The sequence below is a fragment of the Phacochoerus africanus genome, chromosome 1, assembly GCF_016906955.1.
Source record: "Phacochoerus africanus isolate WHEZ1 chromosome 1, ROS_Pafr_v1, whole genome shotgun sequence".
Classification (NCBI taxonomy): Eukaryota; Metazoa; Chordata; class Mammalia; order Artiodactyla; family Suidae; genus Phacochoerus; species Phacochoerus africanus.
In genome coordinates, this window is record NC_062544.1 from 130,917,604 (window position 1) to 130,934,682 (window position 17,079).

Here is a 17,079-nt window from a genome sequence, read left to right on the forward strand (position 1 = left end):
TCCAGCCTGATTACTTGAAGTAGAGCACTTTTAACTGCTTTATGTGAACCCTGAACATAAATGGAAGGATACATAAACATTTTCAGTAGCACACCTTTAATTTATTGACCTATGTAAAAAAAATAATAATAATAGGTCTTAAAAAGTCAGAACAGTAAAAGAATATGCAAAAGGTATTTCTGTTTCTAGAAGGCTATACAAATATGCAAAAAGAAATAAGTTATTTTTTGCATGTCTTTCGGTTTTCCAATTTTTTCCCCAAACTTCATTTTTAATAATACAAATGACTAAGGACCAGTTTAACAAATCATCTTTATGTATATATTACATGCTTTGGAATATACGTAGAAAATGTTCCCAAAAAGTTGTTCAGAAACTTCTCTATTCACAATATGAACAAGAAACCTGTATAAAAGAGATGGAAGGAGCACCTTTTATGGAATTCTGAAGCAGAGTAAAGATGACAAAAAAGATGTATCTGGAATATGGAAATAGTTGCTTAAAAAAAAAAAACAAAAACAAAACCAAAACACCCTATAATAAACCACAGCGAATTAGTTCTCCCAAGAAAAAGTATGAGGTAGTTTTAGCCTCATAATTAAATCTACTGCAGCTTGGAGGTTTTTTTGCTTTTGTTTTTAATAACTAATTTTGTTTTTGTCACTTGGTGACTTAGAACTACCTGTGGAATCCAGACAATATGCTTCCTTTTCTAATGTCCACAATTTTAAGGCACGCAATTCATCTAAAATGATGTGGTTTTCGTCTGTGTGTTTCTTTTTTCTTTATGCTGTGTTGGGTTCTTTCTGTATCACCCTAAAATACTTTTTCAAACTCTTGATTATAAAAACTCTCCATGTCAAGTTTACCATTTCAATGACAGCCGAGTTGGAGAGTTACCAGCCTGAATAATAATGCCATTGGCGTAGAAAGAAAGAAAGGAACTCAGTGATATTGTACCTCAGAAAATTCTCCAAGCAGAGTTTGTCAGTTATTCAATGGGCTGCTTCATTTTCCCCAATCTGCTACCAGAACGTTATATTACAGGATGCTACAGCAATAAGTCTTTCCAGAACCCATTTTATGGTGCTTATGAAAACCATCAGTCTTGATCATTGACTAGAAACATTTACACTCATCCAGAACTTCATGAAAATCCAGCTTTTCAAGTAATTTTCAAATACTGTCTAAACTGCTCATGTCCAGGTAGACACAGTATGCAATTCTTCTCCTGCTTACCAATTCAAACGTCAGTGACTATAAGGAGCTTCTGGTTTCCCTTCTGCCATCATTCTGAATTGTGCTCTGAAATCTCCCCTGTCCTTCTTTCCTTCCTTATGGAATCCCTGAACGCACTTATCAGCGTTTTGAGGTCTGTCTTCCACAACTTTTATTCCCTTAAAAAGTGCCTGCTACCATAAGGGCTGAGTCCTTCTTGGCCATGGCTCACGTGAGGTCCGGCCTTGCTCTGTGAGGTTAGCGCCTGCACTTGGAAAGGCGGGTGGTCGTGCAGGGGTTTTGTGCGGCTTAGTATGTGATTCACTTCCGGGGCCATGTGAGTCTTCTCTTCCGGCGTGGATGCCTCTAGGTTTCCAAAGCCAGCAGCCCTCTGGGAAGACGAACACGATCTGCAAGGCACGCTAGTGTGAGGACGCAGTGCTGTGTGTGGTCCAGAGGCCCAACTGCCGTTCAGACTAATGTTCCAGGCTTTGAGTCTTCGTGCCAAAAGAGCCTCTGCTCACTACTCTCCAGGCTGTCCTCCAGCCGGCTTCCATCTGTACCGTCCAGTTGACTGGTCTCTGTGTACTGTCTATTAAAGGAAACCAGAAATGTTACGATTTGGGGTCATGTTTTGTTCTCAGAGTACAAAGATGACTACACTCAAAGAGGTTAGTAGGAAGCACTGTTAAGAACATTCTCCAAAACTCTGGAATAAGGCAGGGGATGGTTGTGTGGTTTTACGACGTCACACTGGAACACTGTCAAACAGCCCCATGTGAGGAGTATTGACTTCTCCTGAGTAAGTAGACGTTTGTCTAACTTAGGTTTACTGTGGATGAGGACTCAGATTGTTGTCAAGTTATATGTTAATATGGAGGCTTTGTCTGGAAGAAATACAAATAACTTCTGCCTAATAAAAAGATTATGGTCATAGTTTTATTGCCTGGTTGGACATTAGCTGGTTTTATATCGAATTGCGTAATCTCATCTTAAGACTCTCCCTTTCAGTGTTTGGAATCCAGTCTCTCTTTTTCTCTGTTTTTTTTCATTAACATATAGTTGATTTATAATGTCGTGCCAAATTCTGCTGTACAGAAAAGTGACTCAGATATAAATATATATACATTCTTTTTAAATGTTATTTTACATCAGGGTCTATCCCATATCCAGTCTCTTGAATTCTCTGGGCACCAGCGTTACCATTTTGTTAGTATTCTCATTAATGAGTTAAATGAATCTTTGACACGTGCTCATTTTCTGTTTGTGTGAGAGTCATATTTTGGACTTTTGAAGTATTTTTCATAGCTGTCCTTTAAATATTCTTCAAATTAAGGGAAATACACTAGATGTTTTCCTCAGAAACAAAGGAATATATTTGGAGTCAGGCAAGAGTATCTTGGGACATATTTCACATCCCTAGACTGTATGGGTCAAGTGTAAACCGGAAACAGCATCACACAAAAATCTCAGGTCCATTCAGAAAGCATCATACTGTACAGACTAATCCAATATGCAAAACCTCATTCCTGTAACAGTAGGTTAGAATATGTTAGTTAGTTAGTAGGTTCTTTTTATTTTAAATTCCAATGTCTTTTAGTAAAGGTGAATATAAAGTCCTGGAAAGAAAGCTTGGGAAATAAACACTATGCAAAGCCAGGTATTTAGTGTTTTTTTCCTAGTATAAAAACATAGGCAGCTTTCCAACACTTCACACATCAGTCGGAGCAAGCAAAATACCTGCTATGGAAGAAGCAACACACGGGACTGTACTTACTACAGCTGGCTACACTTAAAAGAGAATTTAAAACTGATCTCATTTCTGGAGATACAACCATTCTCCCAGACAGAAGACTTTGGCTTTGCCTAGTAATAGGTAGAGTTAGATAAGGAAAAGAATTGGAAATGGAAAATAGGAAGTGAAAGAAAAAAATGTTATGTGAAAATACAGTTTGCAGCAGCAGAGCCCAGAATCTGACCATTATTACATACTAGGTAGCATAAGAGACTTCACTATTTCTAATTTTGGAAAGTTTATGCTGCTGACTGTTATACTACATCATACTAGGAAAAAATTTTTTTCTTGGTATAAATTTGTAGCTTTTTATATAATATTAAGACCTGGAAACTCTTGGGAAAGAATCTTAAAATAATATGCATTTCATTAAAAAAAAAAAAAAACATGGATCTATGGCTAAGTATTTCAAATCTTTAAGGATAGATCTAAAGTTTTTATCTTTATATTAAAACCCAATTTTTCTCTTATTTACAATTTTCATTTTCATAAAAAATAACATGTAGTTTTAGAGCAAATTTCTAAAGCTTTATGGATGACTGCTTGTTACTAGGTCAAGTTAAATTGATTAGACTGTATCATCATAATAATAAAAAAAGTCTTGGAGTTCCTGCTGTGGCACAACAGCATGGGTGGTGTCTTGGGAGCCCTGGGGGGCAGGTTCAATCCCTGACCCAGCACAGTGGGTTAAGGATCCCACATTGCTACAACCATGGCTTAGGTTGCAACTGCAGCTCACATCTGATCTCTAGCCCTGGAGCTCCATATGCCATGGGGTGGCCAAAAAAAAAAAAAAGAAAGAAAAAAAAATCCTAAATAGATAATTGGGTAGAATTAAACATTCTCACAATTCCCAGAGCTAGGAAGATAAACTGGCAAATATTTCTAGTAAGCAGGAGTTTCAAAAATATGCTTTTCAATTTAATCCATTAATTCTACATATTAAAATATATCCTAGGGAAATAATATAGAATTCAGACAAATATTTTGCACAAAGATGTTAAAAACAGCATTACTCACAATAAAAAAAGAAAGAAAAATTTAAAACCATTTAAAATCAAACTATGGGGAACTGTTTAATAAAGTATGGCATATTTATTGAGTGGACTATCACACTGATCATATAAAATAAGGTTTAAAATTTTGTAAAAAAAAAAAAAAGGGAGGGGACATGTTGATGCTAGGATATTAAGCAAAAAACTGGGATGTGCAATTCCATGTACAATGAAAGATGTAGAGTTGTATATACAATCATTATGATCATGTTAAAAATGGATAGAGAAAAATGGGAAAAATGTGCCAAAATGTTACTAGCTACTATCTCTACATGGTGGATTTATGGGTAAATTATTTCCTGCTTATTTATTCCTTTATTATTTTCCTAATTTTCTAAAATGAGCTCATGTTATGTGCACACCCACACACACACAATAGGGATCTTTAAATAGTTTCTAATTTCCTGTACATTGTGCCCCTTCTGACACTAGACTCTGCTGTCTTGGGCTGGCTGAAATAGATGGGCAGACTTTGTAAACTAGATTTTTCTCTAAAAATGTTTAACACTTCCTGAGTCTGAGGAGACTGGTGTTAAGGATATCAGAACTGTCTTGGGCACTGCATGGTTTGTTTTATATCATTTCTAATTTAGGCAACGAAAAGGACAGTAAAAGTATACCAACAGGAAAACTATTTTCAAATGTATTATGCAAAATGATTAGAACTGAAGTGAAAAAGTCCAGCTCAAATTTGGGGCCAGAGTCATTTTATTTGCTGCTCCTAACTCATTTCCAAGCATTATTTACAGAAGCCCAAGCTATTGGACATCCTCTGGTGTATATTTTCATTAAAATTCTATTTTGAGCACACCCTTTGTTGAGTTGAGACAATTGGCCTAATATTTCAAGCCAAGAAAAACTTGTGCTGAATATGGAAAAGAAAAACAAAACTCTGGGGGCTGAATATCTTCCATTTGCTTATAATACTTAAGTGCGTTCATAAGAAACTAACCACTCAAAATCACTAGTATAGGCACCTTTAAAAGTTTCAGTCTGTGTTAAGTCTCCTATGCCTGAGGCAATCTGACTTAAAGAAAGCAAAATTCAATTTTCATGAAAAGAAGAAAACAAATAAAAAACAACAGAAAATGCTCTACTTCTTGGCACCAGGGAGTGTGGATTATATTCTGTGAGAAATTAATAAAGAAAAATGACCTCTTCAAACTTAATTCTTCCCTTGTATGCAAAGAACTGAAAAGCACATAATTGAGAGTTGGTAATCTTTTTAAAAACCACATTTTAACAAGTTGGTCTTGTCTGTTTCCTCTAAATGTTTACAAAGAACTGCTATTACAAATGCACAGGACAGCTGGCTGTGTCTGCTGCTTCTTAATGAACACAGTGGTCAGATAAAAAAAGGCAGCAAATGTTTGAAATCAAGCCTAACAACTGTCTATGAGGCATCTTGGTATGAACAGCCTTTTCCAATGTAGCTATTTTTCCCACAAGGCCAGAAGAATCTTAATGAAAATACCAATAATATAGCTTCAAGTAGAACAATTTACAAGAACCCTTCAAACACAGAATGTAATGTACAGAACTCTAAGAACAGGGTAAAATTGGAGTTCCCATCGTGGCACAGTGGTTAACGAATCTGACTAGGAACCATGAGGTTGCGGGTTCGATCCCGGGCCTTACTCAGTGAGTTAAGGATCCGGCATTGCCGTGAGCTGTGGTGTAGGTTGCAGATGCGGCTCAGATCCTGCGTTGTTGTGGCTGTGGCGTAGGCCGGTGGCTACAGCTCCAATTAGACTCCTAGCCTGGGAACCTCCACATGCCTCAGGAAGCGGCCCTAGAAAAGGCAAAAAGACAAAAACAAAAACAGGATAAAATTTAAATGAGCTAGATTAAGCATCAATAAGCTATTTCTTTTCTTTTTTGTTTGGCTGTGGCCATGGCATGTGAAGGTTCCCAGGCCAGGGATCAAACCCTTGCCACAGCAGCTACTGGAGCAACAGCAGTGACAATGCTGGATCCTTAAGCTGCTGGGCCTCCGGCAAATTCCTTAATAAGCTTTTTCTTAAAGGGCCAGATATTTTTGGCTTCAGCCATATGATCTCTCTTGCAACCACTCTGCTCTGCCTCCTAGCACAAAAACAGCCATGGATAACATGTAAATGAATGAGCATGGGTGTTTTCCAATAAAACTTTATTTATAAACATAGGTGGCAGCTGGTTTTGGCCCTCAGACAAAGGTTGGCCTTTGACAAACCTTGAGCTAGATCACTTAGTGTTCATAAAATCAACTTAGATTCCTGAATTCTGACCAGGAACAGGGTAATAGCATTTTTGAGCATTGCTTTCTCACCTGCCTGGAGAGGACAAAGGATTATAGATGTTGCCATAGCAGCTGGTGTACGAAGGATGTGCTGGGGTCTCGTATTCAGATAGCCCTACGGTTATCTGGGTCCTCCAGTTCCCAGAAGCATTTGTAGAAGACACTAAAAATGAAAAGATAAAATTAGTGGGACCATTCAAAGTGAATTATTTAGGCCATTTAGATGTACAATATAATCAGCTGTGTGCAGAGTTGTGCTTAAGAGCCAATGTTTAGAACCAATAGAGCTCCTATTCCAATGTGGTCACTTACTGGCCATGTGACCTTGGGCAAATAACCTCTTTAAGCCTCAGTTTTCTCATCTGTAATGTGGAGCTAAGAGTATAAATATATTTTGTGTAGGGATAATATCAGGATTAAACAAATTAATTTGTGAAAATATTTAGCACTGTGCCTGGAAATAAATGATAACTATGATTACTGTAGATATGAATAAAGTTAATTGAAAGACATGCTATTAAAAAAAAAAAACCCAAGGAGTTCCCTTCGTGGCTCAACAGTTAACAAACCCGACTAGTATCCATGAGGATGCAGGTTTGATCCCTGGCCTTGCTCAGTGGGTTAAGGATCCAGCACTGCCATTAGCTGTGGGGTAGGTCGAAGACTTGGCTCAGATCTGGCATTGCTATGGCTGTGGTGTAGGCCTGAAGCTGTAGCTCTGATTTGACCCCCTAGCCTAGGAACCACCATGTGCCACAAGTGTGGCCCTAAAAAGCAAAAAACCCCAAAAAACCCCAAACCCAGAAGACAAGCCAGAAAAGAAGTCTCATATATGGAAAGAATCTTCCCAGTCAGGCTATGGTGGCTGGATAGCTTCACAGGCTTCCATCATAAAGATAAGGTGACAAGTTTGAATTTCCTGAAGCCCTTTGGAGGAAAAGCATTCTATACGTCGATTTGTTGAGACCTGTCCATTCCTCAGCCAAAGGCAATATTGGCCACTAGCAGGATCAAGTCATTTTTTTTGGGGGGGAAAAAAAAAGTGTGTGTAGGGGGGAGTGGGAGTGGGGGAGGGTAACTAGGACAGGAAAGATTTCAGGAAGAAGAGACTTAGCTCTTCTGAGGGCACTAATCCGAACAAGACAAAGGCATAATTTGGGAGCAAAACTCAGTGAATGCCTCATCTCTGGGTGTTTGCTGTCCTCTCTCTTAAACCGTCCATGAATTCCCTGGTAGCCTAGTAGTTAAGGATCCAGTATTATCACTGCTGTGGCTCAGGTTGCTGCTGTGGCACTAGTTCAACCCCTGGCCAGGGAACTTCCACATGCCACAGGCATGGCCAAAGTAAGTAAATAAATATAACCAGCTCTGCTCTGTGCCTAGGATGCATGATGTCATGCCGGTCACCTAGGACTCAAAAAACCACCATTGCTCCTGGGTCCTTCCTGATCTCCTCTATTTCCTGTTCCTGGCGGTCAACCTTCTCTCTTCTCACCCCCACAAAGCATGTGGAACCAGCATGCAACAAACACATTTCAAAACTCATCTGTGGTCCTGGATGCCCACAAAGATTTGACTTAACGATGTAAGATCCTCACTTTGAGCTTCTAAGAAGGTTTCATATCTCTAAGTCAGGGGTTTTGAGGCATGGTGGTTAGGATGTTGCGCTGTAATAGAATTCCTACTCCACCACTTTCCGGCTTTGGAGATTGGGCAGGGTCATTTAAACCCTGTAAGGCAGAAGTGTCTCAGCTGCAAGATTAGGATAATAATAATAAACATGACAACAGCACTCCCTACATAGAATTGTCGCATACACTAAATGGGAGAGCGCAAATAAAGGGCTGAGCAAACCGGGTGGCACAGGGTAAGCTGCCAATAAAAGTGGCTGCTACTACTCCTAAAACTGAGTCACCAGGAGAGCCTTTAGGTGGCTGGAAGGGATTGCAAAACCCCTGACTAATTCAGCAAATAACTGGAAACTTATCTCTCCATGAGAATGGTGCATGCCTGTTGTAATACATCAACTATAAAATGTAGTAGGAAAGAGGAAAATCCCAAAAAGGAATTCTGGAAGCACTGATTCCATCCCTGTGATGCCTTTTGGCCTGTGGGGTCAATTCCTGCTGGAATCAGCCAGGCTCACGCTGTCACACTGGGTCCAGGAAGCATTATCTCCATTCTCACCTTTGCCCCAGTGCTGAGACAATGGCCGGGAATGTTGAAGTTTCAGAGTTACAGCTGCTTCTCTGTTTAAAGAGGCATTACCCCAGCCCTGTGCCCTGCTGACTATACACAGGTATCTCAGTCCTCCTCCTTTGGTTTCGGAAAGTTTCTCATGCAGCGCCCTGAACTTTGAAGGGGAAGAAAGGCAATCTCTGGATCACAGCCACAAATATGAAATAATTACAGGAGACTTTTCATATGTTAGATGTGGTAATAAATGGGGAAACCCTAGCAGAAGTCTAAAGTCCTGCACAAAGAGGATAGAACTGGAACCCAAACAGAAATCTCCATGGAAACACCTCTTGTCAACAAACTTAGGAAACTTTTAAAGGTACAGTTTTCACAGATGATCACAAAATGATTCAGGAATCCCTGTGCTATGTCTCACTAAGGCGTCATACTTGCAAGAGGGGGCAAGACTCATGACCGTGGTCTTTTGTGCAGTTCGAGAATTCATTTCTTTAAGCTTTAGTGCTGCTTAATTTTCATACATCCCTCTGGCTGCTAACGAGACCGTGAACATATCCAGGCCAGAAACTGGCTCCTCATTATCTTGGATGTGCCCGCTTGTTAGTTGAATAAGTGAAACCAGAGGAAGATTTTTCTCTTAGGCCCTCATATCCCTACTTAAGGTAACTGGCACAGCTCGGGGTATGCAATAGATTTAGGGACCAAAGTCAATGCATGAAGAGAATCTCTCTCATCAAAATTACCTTTGAAAGTCCCTTAAATTAACCAGAAAGTGGAGGATATATGATTACTGAATTGAGTCAAGGCCTGAGGAGTATTTAGAACAGTGCCAACAGTGCTTAGTAAATGCCAGCTCCAGTCAGACTTACTAGAAGACTTACACAGATTCCTAAGCACTGGGAATGAATGGCATTTATGTATGTATGTACGTCTTTTTAGGGCCACATGGGTGGCATATGGAAGTTCCCAGGCTAGGGGTCAAATTGGAGCTACAGTTGCTGGCCTATACCACAGCCAAAGCAACGCGGGATCCGAGCTGCATCTTCGACCTACACCACAGCTCATGGCAATAACAGAACCTTAACCCACTGAGCAAGGCCAGGGATCAAACCCACATCCTCATGGATACTAGTTGGGTTCATTACTGCTGAGCCACAACCGGAATTCCAGGAATAAATGCTTTTAGATGATCCAATTCCTCGTGGTGAACAGGGAAGGATGTAGAATCCTAAAGGCTTTCTTCTTACATAAGTGTTTATCCTATTCTTTTAATATATCAAAACTCAATGCCCTGAAAACTATTTTTATTTATTTATTTATTTGCTTTTTAGGACCTGCACCCATGGCATGTGGACATTCCCTGGCTAGGGGTCAAATGAGAGCCACAGCTGACAGCCTACGCCACAGCCACAGCAACGGAGGATCCAAGCCGTGTCTGCAACCTACACTACAACTCACAGCAACACCAGATCCTTGTGGATACTAGTTGGGCTCATTAACCAATGAGCCACAATGGGAACTTCCGATTTTTATTGAAGTATAGTTCATTTATGATGTTATGTTAGTTTGAGGTGTATGGCACAGGAATTCAGTTTTACATATATATATATATATATATATATATAATTTTTTATTAGTTTTATATAAACTAATATAAACACATATTCTTTTTCAAATTATTTTCCCTTATGGCATATTACAAAATACTGATATATATATAAAATATAATTCTACTGTGCTATACAGCAGGTCCTTGTTGATTATCTATCTTATATATAGTAGTGGGTACATATTAATTGCAAAGCCTGAACACTTTAAAGAGATGTGGCCATCAACACAAGACCTAGAAAAGATAAAATACAAGAAAGCCTCTAACACAGGGCAGCACAGAGAGTAGGTGCTCAGTAAATGTTTGTTGGATTTTAACCTGTGGCTCCACCCAATAGCTACCACCCTTATGATCTTGGGTCCTGGCCTCATGGTCCTTGAGGGGAGTGGTTTGGGGTAGCTGGGGACACAAGGTAAATGAAATCTGAGTACAAAGGCCTCTGTGCTATTTTTTTTTCCTTCCTTTTTGGGCCACACCCAAGGCATGTGGGACTTCCCAGGCCAGGGATGGAATCCCTGCCACAGCAGTAACCCAAGCCACAGCAGTCACTACAACACCTGATCTTAAACTCTTAGGCCACCAGGGAACTCAGCCTCCAGGGTATTCTTACCTGAAGAATAGGAAGATGCTCGGCTGCTTGGAGAACAGGGTACCTGTAGGCCAGCAAAGCCCAGGCTTCTCTGCGAGCCCCGGTCAGAGTCAAAGCTAGTCTGTGTGCTGTGGCTCTGCTCCTTCTGCCCAGAGGCCCGCTGGTACCAGCCACGCAGGTGCTCTGCAACTAAGGCCTTGTGGATGTTTTTGGTGATGTGCTCTGACTTTGCAGCAGCCTTTCTTGGCAGCCGGAGAGTGGCGTATGGGTTGTGGGGTACCCTGTCGACCTCATCTTCACGAAAGGACCTGCTGTAGTCCCTGGGGCGGTCGTACCCATAGTGGGCTGATGACCGGTAGGAAGGATTGACACTGTACTGTCCCTCCATGTCGTTCTCATAGACATAGCCACCACTGTAATAGAGATCACACTCTGCGTACGGCGTGTACCCGGCAATGTAGTAACTAGAAGATGTCTGCTCTTGACTCTTGGAGTAGACACCATTCCTCAAACTATCCTTTTGTGCTAGGTTGGGCATGCTTCCTGAATTTGAAGTCGAAACGTTCTGTTTCTTGGACCTTCTCCGGCCCCTGGAGCGAGTGTCCAGAGTCTGGGTAGTGTAATAGGGCCCGGCCACTGGTGTCACACAGTAATACTCTGTGCTTGACTGGCTGGTGTAGGAAGACCCGTCATCCAGGATTTCTGTGCTGCTGCTTCTTTGGGATTTGGAGAGGGAGAAAAATGGCTTATCGTGGTCCATCTCAGAGAGCAGGTGAGACTGGGACTCCAGGCTCCCACTCCGCTGGCGGCAGTGCTGAGATGACGATTCGGGTCTGCAGGAGAAGAAAGGTAAACTTGTAAAAGACAAAAGGAGAGGAGTTCCTGTCATGGCTCAGAGGTAATGAACCTGACTAGTATTCACGAGGATGGGGCTTCGATCTCTGGGCTCTCTCAGTGGGTTAAGGATCTGGCATTGCCGTGAGCTGTGGTGTAGGTGGCAGGTGGCAGGTGGCTTGGATCCCATGTTGCTGTGGCTGTGGTGTAGGCTGGCAGCTATAGCTCCAATTGGACCCCTAGCCTGGGAAGGGAACCTCCATATGCCGCGGATGTGGCCCTAAAAATACAAAAAAAAAAAAAAAAAAGGAGAGGAGGACCAAGATAAGGAAAAAAGGGACATCACTTCAAATATTTAACAGCTCTTGAACTGCAATAGGATTTTTAAGGTTTCCAAAGCAACCACACAACAGAATCCACTGGGTTTACAAAGTCAAAATGAGAAGAGAAACACGTTCTGTCAATTAGGTAACCTGTATCCTTTCTTGAAAACAGGGAAGATAAACTGATGATGTACAACTTGCATCAAAGCCTAAGAAAAACCCCACGCATCTTTGGAGGGTCTTTTATCCCAACAGGAGAGCAGTAGCTAGACCACAGTGAAGGCAGCCTTTGTGGGGGAGCAGAGGTTGATCTGACATTGGAAACCTGGGTTGAGTCATGGCTCCATCATTTCCCAGCTATATATGAACGTGGGTAAAATATTTAATTAATCTTCCTTCCTCCTCTGTAAAATGAGGACCAAAACAGTATCTAACATCTTCAATTAGGCTTGTTGTGGGGACTAAATAATATAGTGCATACGGATGGCTGTGCTCTTTTCTATGCACAGCCATCAGTAAACATGTCAAAGGGTTACCATTGTCATTATCCACATCCTTAACACTGAATGCCAAATGGTACTGTCTGGTTAGAAAAATCCAGTATCTACGCAAAGCCCATTTTCAAGTACATTTTTTTTTTGACTGACGTATTTGTTTTGTTTGTTTGTTTTTCTTCTTTTTATGGCTGCACCTATGGCTTATGGAAGTTCCTGGGCTAGGAGTTGAATTAGAGCTGCAGCTGCAGGCCTACACCACAGCCACAGCAACACCAGATTCAAGCCACATGTGTGACCTACGCTGCAGCTTGCGGCAATGCCAGATCCTTAACCCACTGAGCGAGGCCAGGGATCAAACCTGCAGCCTCAGGGACTCTATATCAAGTTCTTAGCCCACTGAGCCACAACAGGAACTCCTTGACTGATGTATTTGAATTCTTAAGTGTAGAGGAAACATAGAGTCATAGAATAAGGGACTATGGAAACTCTCTTAACATGATTCAAACACAGCCAGGTAAAGCACAACCTTAAACCTTAAAGTAAAAATCAACAGAGACAAAGCAACCGGACTGAAGTTGAAGTGCTCTTACTCCAAGTGGCTGCTGCTGTAGGCATTTCGGGTCAGAACAGGTGTGGTGGGCATGCTTCGCCCTCCCTGGGGCCGCCTCTCCAGAGTTTTGTATGGACTGCTATGTGTTGACAGCATTTCTCTGTGATGGTAAAAAAGAAGAATTCAGGAAATGACGAACCTCCCAACATCTCTGGAAAACTTGTCCTAAGCTGATCAGAAACTACCTGGAAGCTGAAGGAATGGGAGCATAGAAAGAAAATTGAGAGGAGTTCCTGTCGTGGCTCAGCGGCTAATGAACCCAACTAGCATCCGTGAGGATGCAGGTTTGATCCCTGGCCTCGCTCAGTGGGTGAAGGATCCAACATTGCCGTGAGCTGTGGTGTAGGTCACAGACACAGCTCGGATCCCATGTTGCTGCGGCTGTGGCGTAGGCCAGCAGATGGCTCTAACTGAACCCCTAGCCTGGGAACCTCCTTAAGCCGAGGGTGCGCCCCTAAAAAGACAAAGAAAAGAGAAGAAAATTGAGAAAAAACTGTCTTTGTGGTTTAGTTATCCTGGTGCATCCCAGATGAGTTTTAGGGGAAGCACAGTGATCTGACTCGGAATCATAAATATGAAAGGAAAAAAATTAAAAAGACTTTTAAGAAAGACTGTACTGAATAAAACATTGAAAATAACTAAAGTAGGGGCAGCATTTTTTTTTTTTTTTTTTTTTTTTTTTTTTTTTTTTTTTTTGCCACACTCATGGCAAGTAGAAGTTCCCAGGCCAGGGATCAACTCACACCATAGCAGTGACAATGCTGGATCCACCACAGAAGTTCCAGCAAATCTTTTTTATAGAAAGAGTGTTAAGTATTTTTGGCTTTGTGGGCCTGATGATCTCTATTTCAACTACTCAACTCTGCCCTTGAAGTAAGAGATCTGTGTAGACAATATGTATGTGATTGGAGGTGACAGTGTGCCAATAAAATTTGACCATGGACATGAAGATTCAAATTTCATACTATTTTTATGTCACAAAATACGACTGCTTGTGATTTCCCCTCCAATTATTCAAAAATATAAAAACCATTCTTAGTTCAGGGGCATTGCAAAAATAGGTCACGGGATGAATTTGGCCAGTGGATTGTCATCCATAGCATCCTTAAATCACTTTGTCTACTTCCCAGCACAGTAAGAACACGATTTGAAGTTAATTTTTTCAATTAAAAATGACTTTGGGAGTTCCCGCTGTAGCACAGTGAGTTAAGAATCAGTCTGCAGCAGCTTGTGTCACTGCAGAGGTGCAGGTTCAATCCCCGGCCCGGCACAGTGGGTTAAAGGATCTGGCATTGCCACAGCTGTGACTTGAATTCAATCCCTGGTCCAGGAACTTCCATATGCCATGGGTACGGCCATAAAAGGAAAAAAAGAAAAAAGTTGGTAATCCTATATTGGGCGCTATTTTAAAAAACAAACAAACAAACAAAACTAGTATTGATTCAGGCAGCCAAGTTCTGGCAATCAATGGTCTGTCATCTTTTAAAAAATTATATTGTTCTGTTGTTACTGCCCTGATAATATTTACTGGAGACACCTGAGAAAAAGTCGTATTATCTATTTTACAGATTAAACATGTGCTGAGGTCTCAATTTCATTTGAAAGATTAGAAGTCAATTCTGTGTGCTTGGTTTGGCAGAATGGACTTTCATGACAGTTTCCTGAGACCCATGGGTTATAAAACTAAACTTTTGACACCATACCCAAAACCAGGTGATAATTAATGTCCCTATAATTTAATATAAATCAAATAGATTTTAAAGTCAAGAAAAGAGCCAGGTGCTTTTCATTTTTAAAAATTTTTTTGTCTTTTTAGGGCTGCACTCATGGCATATGGAGGTTCCCAAGCTAGGGCCTGAATTGGAGCTGCAGTCGCTGGCCTACACCACAACCACAGAAATGTCAGATCCAAGCCACATCTGCAATCTACACCACAGATCACGGCAACACTGGATCCTTAACCCACAGAGCGAGGCCAGGGAATGAACCCTCGTCCTCATAGATGCTAGTCAGACTGGTCTCTGCTGAGCCATGACAGGAACTCCCCAAATGCTTTTTCAAAGATCTCTTTAAAAACACTTCCACTTGCTGTCAACAACAAATAACTGGGTGAGCTTCTATGCTTTGGTTTTGCAAGATAACCTCCTCTGAAAGAATAAATAGGATTAACACAGAAATGGGTTGACTAATTTAGAGAAAAGGTCTCCTAGTGAGTGGCAAGGCCTTTGTCTCACAGATGATGTGACCTCTCACCTGGACTGTCTGGTATCCACAAGCTGTTCATTGACAGACGACTTTCTTAAATGGATCCTCTCGATACCGAGAGACTTGGGAGGAAGAATTCTTGGAGAATGAGGTACTGAACTTGACCGCTGCCCAGACAGATTGAAGGTGTCATTGGCTAAAACAAGTAAACAAACAAACGAATGAACGAACGAATGAATAGATAAATAAGTAAACAAATACTCATCAACACCCCCAAAACAGAATGTGGAAGATTTGGCTGGTGCGCAAAATGTTCTTCCACAAAGATGACGTTTTTGAAGGGGTATCTAAGTTTCAGGAAATGTAGCTTTGTATTTTACACAATAGAAAAAAGAAATTAATGAATATTCGTGTGGGGCCTGATCCAACCTTTAGCAGTTCAACTGGTTCACTCGGAGCAGCAAATAAATCTCTCAGGTGGAATGGGTGATACTATTTAGCTTTTCGAGAGTTACATTACAGAAAAAACTCAGTGTGTTAAGGGCCCAGAAGTTGGCCTGTGAGGCAGGCTGGGATCAGTTTTGTTCAGCATTACTTTTAATGTTCTTAAGTCTTCTGGGCTCACCAAAGGCTCATCCTATCATTAAAAGTAATGAAACCGATTTATGGTGAGTCACTAGAGACCTGTTTTGCCTCTTACTGATATTTGTATTTCCAAGGAGGAATGGCAAATGCGACCAAATCTCAGCTCAGAGGAATTGGGAAATGGGAGACTTTCATGAACCATTGAACTTAGGGGAAGATAAAGCAGGGTTAGCAGCTTCCCTGAATTCTTTAAATCATATCAAATAGAGAGGGCCAGCTCCTCTGCTTCAGAACAAGGAAGGGATTACAAGGAAATACTCTTGTAATAACTTGATACGAAATGCATTCCACCATGAAACGTGTTGAACACAGCTCATCACAACAGATACAGCCTACCTCTAGGAAATCGACACAATGACAGGAAGCCCAATTTCTAAAATGTGTATTTCTTCCTAAGGAAACTAAAATAAACTCCCACTTATCCAGAATAAGTAGGCAGGGATAATCAAACTCTATACTATTTCCTGGTGATGTAGCATAGCCTACACAACACAAATTTCCTTGTTTTGCTATTGGACACCAAATATATAAGATGTCACCACTGGAGGAAGCTGGGTGAAGGATTCTGTATTAATTATGCAACTCCCTACGAGTCTGTAGGTACTTCAAAAGTTAAAAACAAACAAACAAACAAACAAACAAAAAAACCCTACAGAGCCTTACAAATCCTTATTGAGATACTTACTTAACTCATATTATGGTTTTCTGATTTTCTGACATCATGTGACCTATGTGGTACTGTATTTAATGTTGAGTTAACCTGCGTAGAAGTTAATCATAATCCTCCTCTCCCAACTGCTCTGGATAAAAGTAACTTAATTGATTCTTCTTTTCCCAACAGAATAATAAATAGGCTTTACTTAACTTAAAAAAAACCTTCCTATTTCAGAATATGTAACATTTTTAACTGAAAATGGGGAGCTACTTACAATCATCATAGGTGGTGGTGTCAGACAAGGAGCTGCTTTCTGATGGGATTATGTCTTCTATGAATAAAATAAAAAACTGCCTTTAGTATCATGGTTGCATTTGTACACCCAAAAGAGTTCAATAAAACCATTTTAAATGGAATGCATCTTATTTTTATTAAAAAAATGCAACTCATTATAGTACATGAGGAATAATTAACCGTTCTAAGAATGGATTCACTGACTACTGAAGATATAAACATCTTACAAATGGTACAAATGAATTCTTTCTTAAAGCAGAACAAACTTGGGCAACC

At 40.7% G+C, this 17,079-nt stretch overlaps 1 protein-coding gene across 5 annotated transcripts in view; it reads right to left on the bottom strand.

Annotated features, from left to right (window-relative positions):
* Positions 1 to 293: 293 nt before the first annotated feature.
* FRMD4B (FERM domain containing 4B) overlaps positions 294 to 17,079 on the bottom strand; it is a 373,580-nt gene continuing 356,794 nt past the window's right edge. For 4 of the 5 annotated variants that reach the window (XM_047779092.1, XM_047779088.1, XM_047779091.1 and 1 more), the window contains 6 exons: positions 16,784 to 16,840; positions 15,258 to 15,405; positions 12,985 to 13,104; positions 10,762 to 11,573; positions 6,377 to 6,509; positions 294 to 1,810 (listed from right to left, as the gene is read on the bottom strand). In XM_047779092.1, coding sequence (XP_047635048.1) covers positions 1,690 to 1,810; positions 6,377 to 6,509; positions 10,762 to 11,573; positions 12,985 to 13,104; positions 15,258 to 15,405; positions 16,784 to 16,840 — 1,391 coding nt within the window. In that variant the 3' untranslated portion in view covers positions 294 to 1,689. The remainder of the gene's footprint in view (positions 1,811 to 6,376; positions 6,510 to 10,761; positions 11,574 to 12,984; positions 13,105 to 15,257; positions 15,406 to 16,783; positions 16,841 to 17,079) is intronic. The other variant, XM_047779090.1, reaches the window with a different exon arrangement.